Consider the following 11,452-nt stretch of genomic DNA (forward strand, 5'->3'; position numbering starts at 1 on the left):
CGCGGGGCAGGAGGCCGCCGAGGCCGCGGCGGCGGGCGCGGGAAGCGACGCTCGCCGCGCCGAGGCCGAGGCGCGGGAGGAAGGCGCGGCGCGGAAGCGGGTCGAGACCGCGCACGCCACCGCCTTGCTGGAGGTCATGGAGCTGACGGCCGCGGCCGACGGCGCGGCCGCGGAGCGCCAGGGCCTGGCGCGGGAGCTGGCCGCGGCACGGTGCGAGGGCGAGGACCTCGCCGGCCGCCTGGCGCAGGCGGACGCGGAGAAGGCGAGTGCCGTGGGTTGGTGTGTTTTGGGGGGACGGTGGGGAGGTGGGAGGGCTGGAGCATGCCGAGCGGTGACGGTGCAGAGTGCAAGGGAGGTTCTGATGTGGATGGCCGGCCAAGCCAGCCCACGGAGGGAGGCCTCTGGGTCGGCGTGGTGCATGGTCAGACTTGCAGCCGCGCCCCGCGGTCATCGCACTCTGTCCCGCCCTCGGCCGACCACCTTTCCTTGGGCATCAGCGTGCCCTTGCCAGCCTGGCCCCCGACAACAAGACGAAACACACGGGTCGACCTCACCCGCATGGCTGACCCCCTTCCCACTGGACCCCCATCTCGCAGAGCGCGCTGGAGGGGGAGCTCCTGCTCCTGCGAGCCCGCATGCTGCGCGTGCTGGACAACGCGGGCCTGCCGCTGTCCGACCGCGACGAGGAAGCGCGCCTGCGCGCGGCGGTGGCCGCCGCGGCGGGCGCGCCGGGCGGCGTCTCCGGCCCCGCGCCCGGCGCCGCCCACGCCCCGCCGGCCTCCTCCTCCGACGAGGAGGACAGCAGCGGGGAGGAGGGCGAGGAGGACACGCGCACCATCGCGGCGGTGCGGCCGGGGGCGCTGCGGCACCGCCTGCCGCCGCTGCCGCTGTCGGCGCGGCTGCACGCGCGCAGCAAGCTGGCGCTGCAGCCGGCGACGGCCCAGGAGGGCAAGGCGGCGTTCGAGGTGGCCGGGGCCGAGCTTCCCGCCACCCCCTCCCCTCGCCAGCGCACCCACCCGCTGCTCAGCCTGGGGCTGAAGGTGGCGGTGAGCGTGGGCATGGCGGCCCTAGGCGCCGCCGTGACCCTGCAGGGGGACGGTGGCGGGCGGCAGGAGGAGCGGAGGGCGGGGCGACGGAACTCGAGTTCCGAAGCCTGAAGGGCATTCGACGGCCCCACCCTGCACACGTACCACGATCGATGTGAAGCGGTCCGCAGGCCGAAAGGGGAGACTCGCTGGAGCTGGACCGTCTTGCGCAACCAAGCGCCTGATATCGAGTCGATCAGGAGCAGGAGTGGGGTGCGCAGGGGCGGAACGGGAGCTGGAGGCCTCTCAGACCCTGCAGCTCCCTGGGAACCAGGCCGCGACAGCCCCCGAGCGTGGCCGATGCGGCTTGCATGCAATCCTATTCCTGCTCTCATGTATCCCATGCTTCCCACCCTGGGCGGGTGAAAGTAATTTTCAGTTCGGAATCGGCGCATGCCCAGTGGCTGCCCTTCAGGGTTTGGGCGTGCTCGTCCGCTGGGAATCGCTGTCCGATGACTGGGACTCCTCTCCCAGAGAGTGGAGCTCATCATCCAGTTGGTGGGGCTCCTTGTCCAGTGGGGGGGCCTCCACGCTCGCCGGCCGGGGGTTCTCGCCATTCGAAGCCCCGGCCAGCATGCGTCGCAGGGGTCCCAGCTCGCCGCCGGCGTCCAGCAGCACGGCGCCCAGGACGACGTGCCACGCGCGCACGAGCGCAGCGGGCACAGCGCGCAGGCTCTTGCGCCCGCGCCCGGGTCTGACCATGGCTCGCAGGGCCGGCGGCGGCAACCAGGAATCGGCGCCGGGACGGCGTGGTTCTGGGCCGTTTCTATTCACATCCCGCTCTTTTTCGATGAGGAGCGCCGCCGCCCGGCCCAGGCTTTCTAGGCGGGTGGGGGCCCCGCCGACTGCACCCGCCTCATCCAGCTCGCGAAGGCCGGCGACAAGCCGCCCCGGCGCCCTGAAGTCATACCGCAGCGCGTGCTGCAGGGGCTCCAGCTCTGCGGGCGGCATAAAGACAACCCTTGCCGGGCGCAGAAAATGGGCAAGCAGGGCCAGTGCCGCGCCGAGGCCGGCCGCCATCAGGGGCAGGGCGGCGGCCGCGAGGCACGCCCAGACCGCGAGCGACGCGGCCGCCGGGGTCGCGTAGCGCGTGAGCCCCGGCGGCAGCCGTGCGGCGGCCAGCGCCTGGGCAGACCCCGCCGCGGAGGCCTGCAGGCGCAGGAGGCGAGCCAGCGCGGCCCGCGCACCGCTGGAAAGCGCGGCCTGTGATTCATCGAGTCGCCGCGCCGCGCGCCGCCTCACGTCCGGCCAGCCGGCGCCCAGGCGCTCGGCGACCACCGCGTCGGCGCGCGCGAACAACGGCAGCACGCGCAGCGCCCAAAGCTTGACGAGGGCTCGTCGCGCCGTCTGCACCTTGGGCAGCACCTCTCGATTGAGCACCTGGGAGCCCACCGTGTGCCACTCCCGGGCGTGCCGCAGCAGGGCGCCGGACCCTCGGTCCACCCAGACCTGGAGCCAGTGCGGCAGGAGCTCTGCATGAAGACGTCGGTGTGTAGGTCGGTGGGTGGGAGATGGGGCTGGATGCGCGGCGCGGCGCCAGGTGAGCCGCTGGCAAGCACACCGTCCCTCCATGCCGAGGGTCTGGCCAACCAGGGCATGCGCCGCAAAGCGCCCATGCCTACACCCGCTTCTCACCCGTGCGATGCTGCAGCTGCAGGGACTCGTACTCCTCCCTCGCCGCAAAGGTGGAAAGCAGGGCGGCCGTGGCAGCCTGCGCGGCCGCCGCCGTGCGCTCCGCCTCTGCCTGCGCCGCCAGCGCTGCGTCCAGTGATCGCTGGAGGTCCAACAGGCTGCTGCCGTCCTGCTCGTGCATGGCGAGCCTGTGCGTGGCGAATGGGGAGGAAAGGAAGGATGAGAGGTAGGCACCGCTGTTGTTTGAGGAACTGGGGGATGTGTGTCAGGTCTGCCGTTGGCATAGCACCCAAGTTCTTCTGCGGGGAAGGGGACGACCATGTATGTCTCCCATCTTGACCAATCCAGCAACAGGGCCCCAAGAGGCCTCCATGCCATGACTGGACGAGCGGATCACGAAGCGCCCACTGCACAATTCATGAAACCCCTCAAAGCCATAACAAGCATGCTCCGGTCTCACTGCGTCACCACTTTATCCCGTGCCACCCTCCCCAGCACCCGGCACACACCTGGCTCGGAAGCCCTCCACCTCCCGCCCGGCCTCCTCCAGCCGCTTCTCCGCCCTTTCCAGAGCCCTCTGGGCCTCCACCTGGGCGGCGGTGGCGTCGGTCAGGCGCACCCGGCACGCCGTCGCCGCACGGTGCAGCTTCTCGGTCCGGGCTTCCAGTGACTCGCGCGCCGCGGCGGCGTCGGTTGTGCACCGGAGGGAGGCCGCCTCGCAGGCCACCAGCGCCCCGGCCTGCGCCTCGGCCTTGGCAACGCTGGCCTGCAAGCTCTTGGCCGCTGAGACCAGCTTCTGGCGCAGCTTCTTGAGCTGGGTGTGTGGTGGGGGATGGGAGGTGACGCTTGTGGGAGATGCCCGCGCTGCACTCAGAGGGACTCCCTTCCCAACACACGGAAGTTGTCAGCTCATACCACACACGTGCCACTGGCTGCTCAATCAGAGGCATACATTGTTAAATCACGCATCCCATGGAATACGAATACAACACAGTCACCTCAACCCCCTCTTTGCACCCACCTCGGCGCCATCCCTCTCGGTTTGCGACACCAGGCGCTCCTCCAGTACTGCCACCGTCGATCGGGCGGCCCTGAGCTCCCCCTCCAGCTGAGATACCTCCGACTTGATCACTGAGCACTCGTAGCTATCATCGAGGTCATGATCGTTGAGCAGATCGGAGCTCGCGACCTCCTGGCTGGTGCAGGTGATGGCCAGCGCCAGGCACAGCGCGGCCACCAAGTGCCCGACCCGTACCGACATGGGGAATGCCTGGTGCTACACCCGAAAACGCATTTATAGTCCTCGAGTGCTCGCGGGGATGTTGCAGGAACGCCTGTATCGATTCCGAGTGATGGTCCGCGTCCGGCCTTGACTTAGCGCGCGCGGGGGGAATCACAAATGGGGGTGCAAGCTTGATGCCCAGATCTGCATTCTGTGCATACGACGAGCCCCCATTGAGTGTACTAAGACATTACAAACATCCTCGCGACCACAGCAGGCGTGGCTGGCCGCAGTCTTGACCACCGGAAGCTGGGTGCAGGAGTTTCTCCAAGAAGGTTTCAAGCATGGCTCGCCTGGGCGGGCGCACGGCCCTTTGGATCTTCTGGTTTATCTCCACGGTACATGGGCTCAGATCCCATGCATGGGCGGGGTCTGGCTCATCCCATGGGGCTGGAGAGCACAGGCCTCCTCCCCGCTTCTCGCGCGAGTATGGGAGGAACCTCCATCGAAACGGGTCCAGTTGGGCAGCCCTGCCCGCCCTTCAGAGCTAACCACGCCTAGGGCTCAACCAGCACTCTCGCCCGTGCAGGTCATCTCCGTACTCTTCATGATCGTGGGGCTGATCACCTTTGTCAACCTGACCAACGTACAATGGAATGAAGAGGCAGGGGACCTGGGTGCGCAGCTGAATGGCGCCCTGGCGGCTTGCTTCATGGCACCCGTGCTGGTCGCCGTCCTGGACCTTTCAGCCATGCTGATCCTCGCAAAAAAGACCTACGCCCTGTCTGGGACTGGACTCTCATACGGTGAGGCAGCTGCTCTGCAAGTGTTGGGCTCGCTGGATTGGGGAAGGATACCCTGCACTGGGTCTCCTGCAGACTTGCTCAGCAGTAGGACTTTGTTGTCCTGCAATCGGGGGCTGTCACATTTAAGGACATAGTGTAGAAGGTGTAGCATAGCCTAGCCTCACCCTAATGTGCTGACGCCAGCAGGTCCTCAAGCATCGCTCGCCCGTATGCCAACATGATACCCCCGTCCATGCACACAGGCTTCCTGACTGCGAGCTACCTGTGAGTAGCAGCTGCATTGGGTACACTATGACTGAATAAGTTGCTGTGAGGGAGTCTTGTGAGGAGCAAGGCTGGACACCTGCCCATCTTTAGGAAGTGAAGCATTCCTCTTCATGCCTCCGCCCCTCCCCTTGTTGCCTGATGGGCATGTGCTGCGTGCAGCAATACCCTTCCATCAACGCTTCAAGCCAGCTCCAATCATTTCCCTCAGATGGGCCGCCATCTTCCTATTGCTGACGGGAACGACACTGACCAGTGTCAAGCACTGGACTGCTGCCTTTGAACAGTGTACGTGGAGGTTGCGGGGTGGGAATATTAGCTTTCTGCATTGTGGCCAAGGGATTGCAAGAATTGATAGCTCTGGGCATCGCGATGTGTTGCACGAATACCGACAGCACAGAGTTGGAAGTACATGCCTCATCCCGTCACCAACCCTTCTGCGCAGCCCTGCTCTGGACTGACAGCAACACCAGGGAGTTTACCGCTGCCACTGTACTGGCCTTCCTGTCAGTTGGGGGCTACCTAGCCATGTTTGGAGTGCTGCTGGGCTGCCATCGCAGCGTCAAGGCTGGCCAGAGTGAGTTGCCTTTTCGGGAATGGGCGGGGCGTTTGGGTTGATAGGGAGAGAATGCGTTGAAGTGGCTTTCACTAGTCTCTGTTAGACTATGTGAACCCAACTTTCCAAGGCCCTTGATTCTGAGAACGTGTTTTCGATGCTGAGAAAGCGAGGACTCCAGCGTCACCTGCCACTGCCCCTGACGACACGCCCACCAATCCTGCAGTGACCATGGACGAAGTGGAGGACCGCATCCGGACGCTGCCCATGTCAGACGTGAGCCACCAGGCCTCACCTGGGCCCCAGGCATGGTCAAACGGGGTTTAATGGAAAGATTCTCGCTGGTGTGTGGGGCCAAGACCTCCTCACACGGCTGCAGCTACCGGCATGAGGCACTGCGTCCCTTTGCAAGGCATACACAGTGGCCATTCAATGGCCCCTGCACGAGAATGTTGCAGCGCATGCATCCTGGTTGCATACTCCCTTATTGTAAATGTCATTATGTTGAGTTGTTGTAATGAAGTACCCGAGTAGACGAGGTGGTGCTACCCTCCAATGCCTGTAGCATACTATGCCGTGGTCTTAGATCCTTCAGTGTACCAGGTGCACCCAAGTCAATTCAAGACGAATGATTCCAGGCAGTGCCCTCACTCCCCTTGCAAGATATAGGACCAGCTCATGGAGCTGAAATTGGCAATGATACAACACCAGCCATGTCACAGCATCGTTGTACTATACTGTGTGGGAGGAATATCATGCAGACAAGGGTATGTGCTGAATGATGCACGCTGCAATCCGTGAGCACGGCCTCCACAGCATCTGCCCATTCTCCAGAATTACAAAGGAGGATCACTCGAGGGGAGACTGCCGGGAGAGCGCGCCACGACGCGTCTGCAGGGCTCAGGATGCACAGAGGTATGCGTGCTCCGCGCCGAGCACATGGGCTTGCAGCGGCTTTGGTGGGTTTTGCAGCTGTCCATTGCCCAGTCTCCATTCCGCAGCACCCTTCCCTGTCCCTCGTCACCACGCCGTCATCCGCAAGCGCCCCCCGTGCGCTGTCAGTAGCGGGGATACCTGTCAGTGTTGGGCGATTCACCCCTTTTGATCCAGCCCAGGACCACAGCATGTCTGTTCGGGGGTGCACCGACCCCATCCCTCTTCAGCCCCCCCCCCATCCACCGCCCGCCCCTGCACGAACCAGAACATGCCCTTGATGCCCTGCGGGTCTGGCTGGAAGCCCAGGGCGGAGTAGAAGGAGATGGTGTGCGCGTCCGCGAAGAGGGTGACGTTGGTGATGTCCAGGCGCAGCAGGGCCCGCACCATGGTCTCCACCAGTGCCTTGCCCAGGCCCAGGTTCTGGAGGTCCGGGTCCACCGCCACGTCCCACAGCGTGGCATTGAACACGCCGTCTGACGTGGCGCGGGCCAGGCCCACGAGGCGGGGGGGCGGCGCGGCAGGGGACCCCGGGTCTGGGGCCTCCAGCGTGAGCGTCCCCACCATGAAGCTGTTGGCCAGGGCTATCCGCACCTTGGCGGAGGGGCGGGGCGGCCAGCCGACCTGGGTGTGGGGAACGGGGGAGGAGGGTGGTGGGGTGAGGCTGGGGCCCGAGTGCTGCGGCCAGGAATTTGGATGGTGGCAGCGAGGGGGGGGGGGGGCCTGACCACAACCCCCTGCCCCTTCATCCAACCCTTGCATCCCACACCACCACCCACCTTGGCGCAGAGCTGTTCTAGGTCGTCCAGGTCCACGGGACCGCCCTTCCTGAACACCACGTTGTACACCGTGCCATCGGACTGGGTGAACTTCCGCAGCACCACCTCATCGAGGGACTCCGAGGAGTAGTCTGCTAATGGCGAGGGGGGTGCAGACCTGTCGAAGAGGGAGCCGAACAGGCCATACGCTGCGACGCTGGGACGACATGGTCGTGCATCGTGGCGACCATGTGCTTGATCCTGCCAGAGGATGTGTCTAACGGGTGGTCGTGATCTGAATGCCGGGCTGACGAGCAGGGTAGGGCAGCACCCCACCACGGCACAGCTCGGCATAGTGCCGTGGTAGCCCAGTACGGCCTCCCGATGTCTCTCTGGACGAGCAAAGGTAATCCAATGATGTATGCTCGATTTCTAGATAGACCTGCTTGCAGATGTGTGGTCGACTTGAAGTAGGAGACGTCTGGTGAGTCGCGCGCAGTGTTGTGCATGGGGAGCATCCATCTAGTGGCATGATGACCGCTGGATCCTTGTCATTCTAGCTTCACATCACAAAGGGCGACAATGCACCGGGAGCTATGATGAGCATTGGAATTCTCCATCTTCAGGACAAATTCATCACTGCCAGGGGTTAGAATCCCTGTCCGCTACCATTCTGTTATGGAGCCAGTCTGACTCCACACTGCGGTCGGGCTTGCAACGGGGGAGGATATGCTTTCTCTCCTAGACTGACCCTCGTTCCTGCGGCCCTGCATATCCACAAGCAATACCCCATTCGTCGGAATCGCTGTGCACCACAGTGGATCAATATTTCAGCTGCCCCTTTGCAGGTTGATTGGCATGGTGAGCCCTCAAACAGTCTATTACAAAACAATCATACCTGTGATCGCGATTTTCAACAATCACCCGAGTCCTTCTTGCATATGCAGGATCCGGTACTTGATGGGCTCATTGAGAATTGCAGAAGTGAACGCCTGCGGTGCGCGCTGTGTCAGGCGCGCGCGCCTGCATACATGTAAGCCATGCACGTACCAGGCCGCGACAATCACGGCTGCAATCCAAAGCAACGCAATGTATCTTGCACTCTGCATGGCACAGATTTGAGCCTGCCATGGATACGGCCGACGTTTTTCAAACACTCGGCCTCGGCATCAACTTTGACAAGAGACGCTTCGGCAAGGACATTGCCCTTTTTGAGGGCAGCTCGGGGCTCAAGGGTACTAGTAAGACTTCAATTGATCGTGAAGGTGTGTTTCTACATGGCTGAAGCAGGAACATCGATGCGACTCGTGAGGGATTCACCCCGCACAGGTCGGCTGGCCGGATGTCGATGTTGACACGCTGTCGCGCCCACAGTCGTCCTCCAACCTTCACACCTGCATCCCCAGGCGACGATGAAGCCACATTGGATGCCACAGCCCGGCCGGGTCTCTCCCGGGGGGGCGCCGAGGGTGCAGGCCCCCCCTCGGAAGCCTCCACCCCGGCCTTCCTGGACAGCCTGCCCCACGTCAGCACGCGCGACCCAAACGAGGAGGCCAACGTCATCCGCAAGCTGCACCACATCCGCGTGTCCGGCAGCCTGCCCCCACCCCCCCTGCGCACCTTTGCCCAGCTGGCGTGTGAGGGGGAGGGCAGGGGCGACCCGCGGCCCTCCCGCCTCCTGCGCAACCTGGCCGGCGCGGGTTTCCTGGAGCCCACCCCCATCCAGCGCCAGGCCATCCCTGCCCTGCTCGCCCGGCGCGAGCTGCTGGCCGTGGCGCCCACTGGCTCCGGCAAGACCCTGGCCTTCCTCCTGCCCCTGCTGCTGCACGCGCGCGCGATGCGCCGCGAGCTGGGCCCCGCCGGCGCGGGCCCGGGGACCGCGCCGGGGCCCCGCGCCGTGGTCCTCAGCCCCACTCGTGAGCTGACCGCGCAGTCGGCGCGTGTGCTGGCCCTGCTGCTGCCGGGCCTGGGCCTGCGCGCCGCGCTGCTCTCCAAGGCCACCGCCGCCGGCACCGACTTTGCGCGCGTGGACGTGCTGCTGGCAAACCCGCTGCGCCTTGCCGCGCTCGCCGGCGGCCAGGGCCAGGGGGCTGGCGGCCGGGAGGCCGAGGGGCAGGCGCCGCCGAGGGGCGAGGAGCCGCGGAGCGGCGCGGAGCGTCAACCCCATCAACACCCCCCCGGCGAGTTGTCCGGCACACGAGTTCCAGCATCTCGCGACCCCCCCGATACCACACAGCCCCGCCGGCTGGACCTGAGTCAGGTGCGGACCCTGGTGCTGGATGAGGCGGACAAGCTCTTCGACATGGGCTTCACGCCGCAGGTGGATGCGGTGCTCGCCGCGGCCACACACCCCGACCTCGTGCGCGCGCTCTTCAGCGCCACCCTGCCCGAGACGGTGCGGGGGCTGCCGGGGTGCTTGGGGCGTGGGGGGAAAGGGGGGAACGTCGGGCGGCCAGAGGAATCCCCCTTGGAGCGGGGCCCGGCGCCGCTTGCCCCTCCCCCCAACCCCATCGGACCCCCCGGCCCTCGACACACACCCAACCCTCCCCTCCCTCCAAGGTGGAAAGCATGGCGCGGAGCGTGCTGCACGACCCCCTGCGCATCACGGTGGGGGAGCGGGGCAACGCCTCGGCCGCGGTGACCCAGGCCCTGCAGTTCGTGGGCCGGGAGGCTGGCAAGGCACTGGCGCTGCGCCAGCTGCTGGCGGGGGGTGTCAAGCCTCCCATCCTGGTCTTCGTGGCCAGCCGGGAGCGCGCCAAGGAGGTGCACAGGTCAGGGGGGTTGCTTGTATACATCAGGTGGGGGGGGGGGGGGGGGGGTAGGATGGGGCTCCCAATGGGAGGGGGTGCAAGGAATCCGGATCTTACGCCAGGCGAGCCCCATGTGCGTGCATGGCACTGGGGTTCTGGAGGTTCCTTCAGCTCGCAAGAGGGCGCTCGTCGTACGCATACCCGTCCAGCAACTGCTTCATCTCCTCCAAAATGTTCCTTCCTTTCTTCCCAGGGAGCTGCGCTTCGACGGCGTGCACGTGGACTGCATCCACTCGGACCAGAGCGATGCCGCGCGGGGCGCCGCCATCGCCAGCTTCCGCAGGGGCAGCACCTGGGTGCTGATCGCCACCGACCTGCTGGGGCGCGGCATGGACTTCCCGGGGGTCAACACCGTGGTCAACTACGACTGCCCCCGCTCCACCACCGACTACGTGCACCGGGTTGGGAGGACCGGGCGCGCCGGGCGAGCAGGTGCGAGGGGTTATGTGGCTTTGTTTCTGGAAGGCAGGAATGACTGGCTCTGGAGAGGATGGGCTTGCCTGGTGTGGCGGATCAGGTGCGTGAGGGTGTGTACTCAACCTCCTACCAAGCCGTACGATCGCCGCCAGCGCCACCAATCTCCTGCAACCCCTGGCAGGGTCGGCGATCACCTTCTTCACGGAAGAGGACGTCAAGTACCTGCGGGGCATCGCCAACGTTGTACGGGCGTCGGGCTCCCCCGTCCCAGACTGGATGCTGGCGCTGAGGAAGGAGCGGCGGCGGAAGCGCTCCGACCCGGAGCAGGCGGTTGCGCTGGAGGAGGGCGACGTGGCCGCTGACGGTGACGCTGCGATGGAGGGAGGAAGCTCGCAGAAAGCCACCGCCAAGCCGGCCAGGGAGGTGCGAACCAGGCCGAAGAAGGCAAAGAAGGAGGATGGGTCCACAGAACAAGCCGCGCCTGATCGGCCCAAGGCCGCCCACAAAAAACCTAAAAAGTCCTGAGGCCCCTAATCGTGGAGTACAGGCATATACACTTCCATTTAAAGCCATCAAGTATCTCTTTGATAATATTGCACGTCATGGACTCGAAAAATATGGCATGCAGGCGGGTCGGTCGGGCTCTGCCGTCCAGGTTAGTCAGGAAAGGGACAGAAATTGCGCCGTCGTGATCTGGACAGTCGCATGAGCTGCAGGGCCCTCAATGGACGGAGCAGGCGGAAGTTGTGCATACTATCTACCAGGTAACAATGCATGGCATGGGGGCGCGGTTGCAGCATGTTGCCCGCTGAGATGGGGAGGGCGCGCTGTGCGCCACGTTGGAAACGTGGGTCCAATAGTTTTCAATCTGGCTTCATCGAGTGACCTGCCCTGTAAACCCCAAACCATCCTTTCGCCCTGCACATCACAGGACGATTGGATTGCCTCCTGTTGCTTGCAGCGCAAGGG

General features: G+C 64.9%; 6 protein-coding genes across 6 annotated transcripts in view; 4 read left to right on the top strand and 2 right to left on the bottom strand.

Moving 5' to 3' along the window:
- Positions 1–1,157, top strand: part of F751_1314 (hypothetical protein) — a gene marked incomplete at both ends in the record, with an annotated part of 4,107 nt that extends 2,950 nt beyond the window's left edge. The window contains 3 exons of the mRNA XM_011401806.1: positions 46–271; positions 597–670; positions 803–1,157. Coding sequence (XP_011400108.1) covers positions 46–271; positions 597–670; positions 803–1,157 — 655 coding nt within the window. The remainder of the gene's footprint in view (positions 1–45; positions 272–596; positions 671–802) is intronic.
- Positions 1,158–1,396: 239 nt separating this feature from the next.
- Positions 1,397–1,783, top strand: F751_1315 (hypothetical protein; the record flags this gene model as incomplete). The annotated part of the gene is made up of 1 exon (XM_011401807.1): positions 1,397–1,783. One exon carries the CDS (start codon positions 1,397–1,399, stop codon positions 1,781–1,783), a length of 387 nt encoding a protein of 128 aa, XP_011400109.1.
- F751_1316 (hypothetical protein) lies at positions 1,497–3,978 on the bottom strand (the record flags this gene model as incomplete). Its single annotated transcript, XM_011401808.1, has 4 exons — positions 1,497–2,557; positions 2,721–2,905; positions 3,227–3,531; positions 3,739–3,978. The coding sequence occupies 4 exons, from the start codon at positions 3,976–3,978 to the stop codon at positions 1,497–1,499; spliced, it is 1,791 nt and encodes a 596-aa protein (XP_011400110.1).
- Positions 3,979–4,546: 568 nt separating this feature from the next.
- On the top strand, positions 4,547–5,892 carry F751_1317 (hypothetical protein; the record flags this gene model as incomplete). The annotated part of the gene is made up of 3 exons (XM_011401809.1): positions 4,547–4,745; positions 5,455–5,586; positions 5,792–5,892. 3 exons carry the CDS (start codon positions 4,547–4,549, stop codon positions 5,890–5,892), a joined length of 432 nt encoding a protein of 143 aa, XP_011400111.1.
- Positions 5,893–6,657: 765 nt separating this feature from the next.
- F751_1318 (Acetyltransferase NSI) lies at positions 6,658–7,495 on the bottom strand (the record flags this gene model as incomplete). The annotated part of the gene is made up of 3 exons (XM_011401810.1): positions 6,658–7,122; positions 7,278–7,408; positions 7,456–7,495. 3 exons carry the CDS (start codon positions 7,493–7,495, stop codon positions 6,658–6,660), a joined length of 636 nt encoding a protein of 211 aa, XP_011400112.1.
- An 890-nt stretch (positions 7,496–8,385) lies between these two features.
- F751_1319 (DEAD-box ATP-dependent RNA helicase 57) lies at positions 8,386–11,008 on the top strand (the record flags this gene model as incomplete). The annotated part of the gene is made up of 6 exons (XM_011401811.1): positions 8,386–8,521; positions 8,663–9,027; positions 9,190–9,651; positions 9,816–10,027; positions 10,260–10,498; positions 10,665–11,008. The coding sequence occupies 6 exons, from the start codon at positions 8,386–8,388 to the stop codon at positions 11,006–11,008; spliced, it is 1,758 nt and encodes a 585-aa protein (XP_011400113.1).
- Positions 11,009–11,452: the final 444 nt, after the last annotated feature.

The sequence above is a fragment of the Auxenochlorella protothecoides genome (assembly GCF_000733215.1).
Source record: "Auxenochlorella protothecoides strain 0710 unplaced genomic scaffold scaffold126, whole genome shotgun sequence".
Classification (NCBI taxonomy): domain Eukaryota; kingdom Viridiplantae; phylum Chlorophyta; class Trebouxiophyceae; order Chlorellales; family Chlorellaceae; genus Auxenochlorella; species Auxenochlorella protothecoides.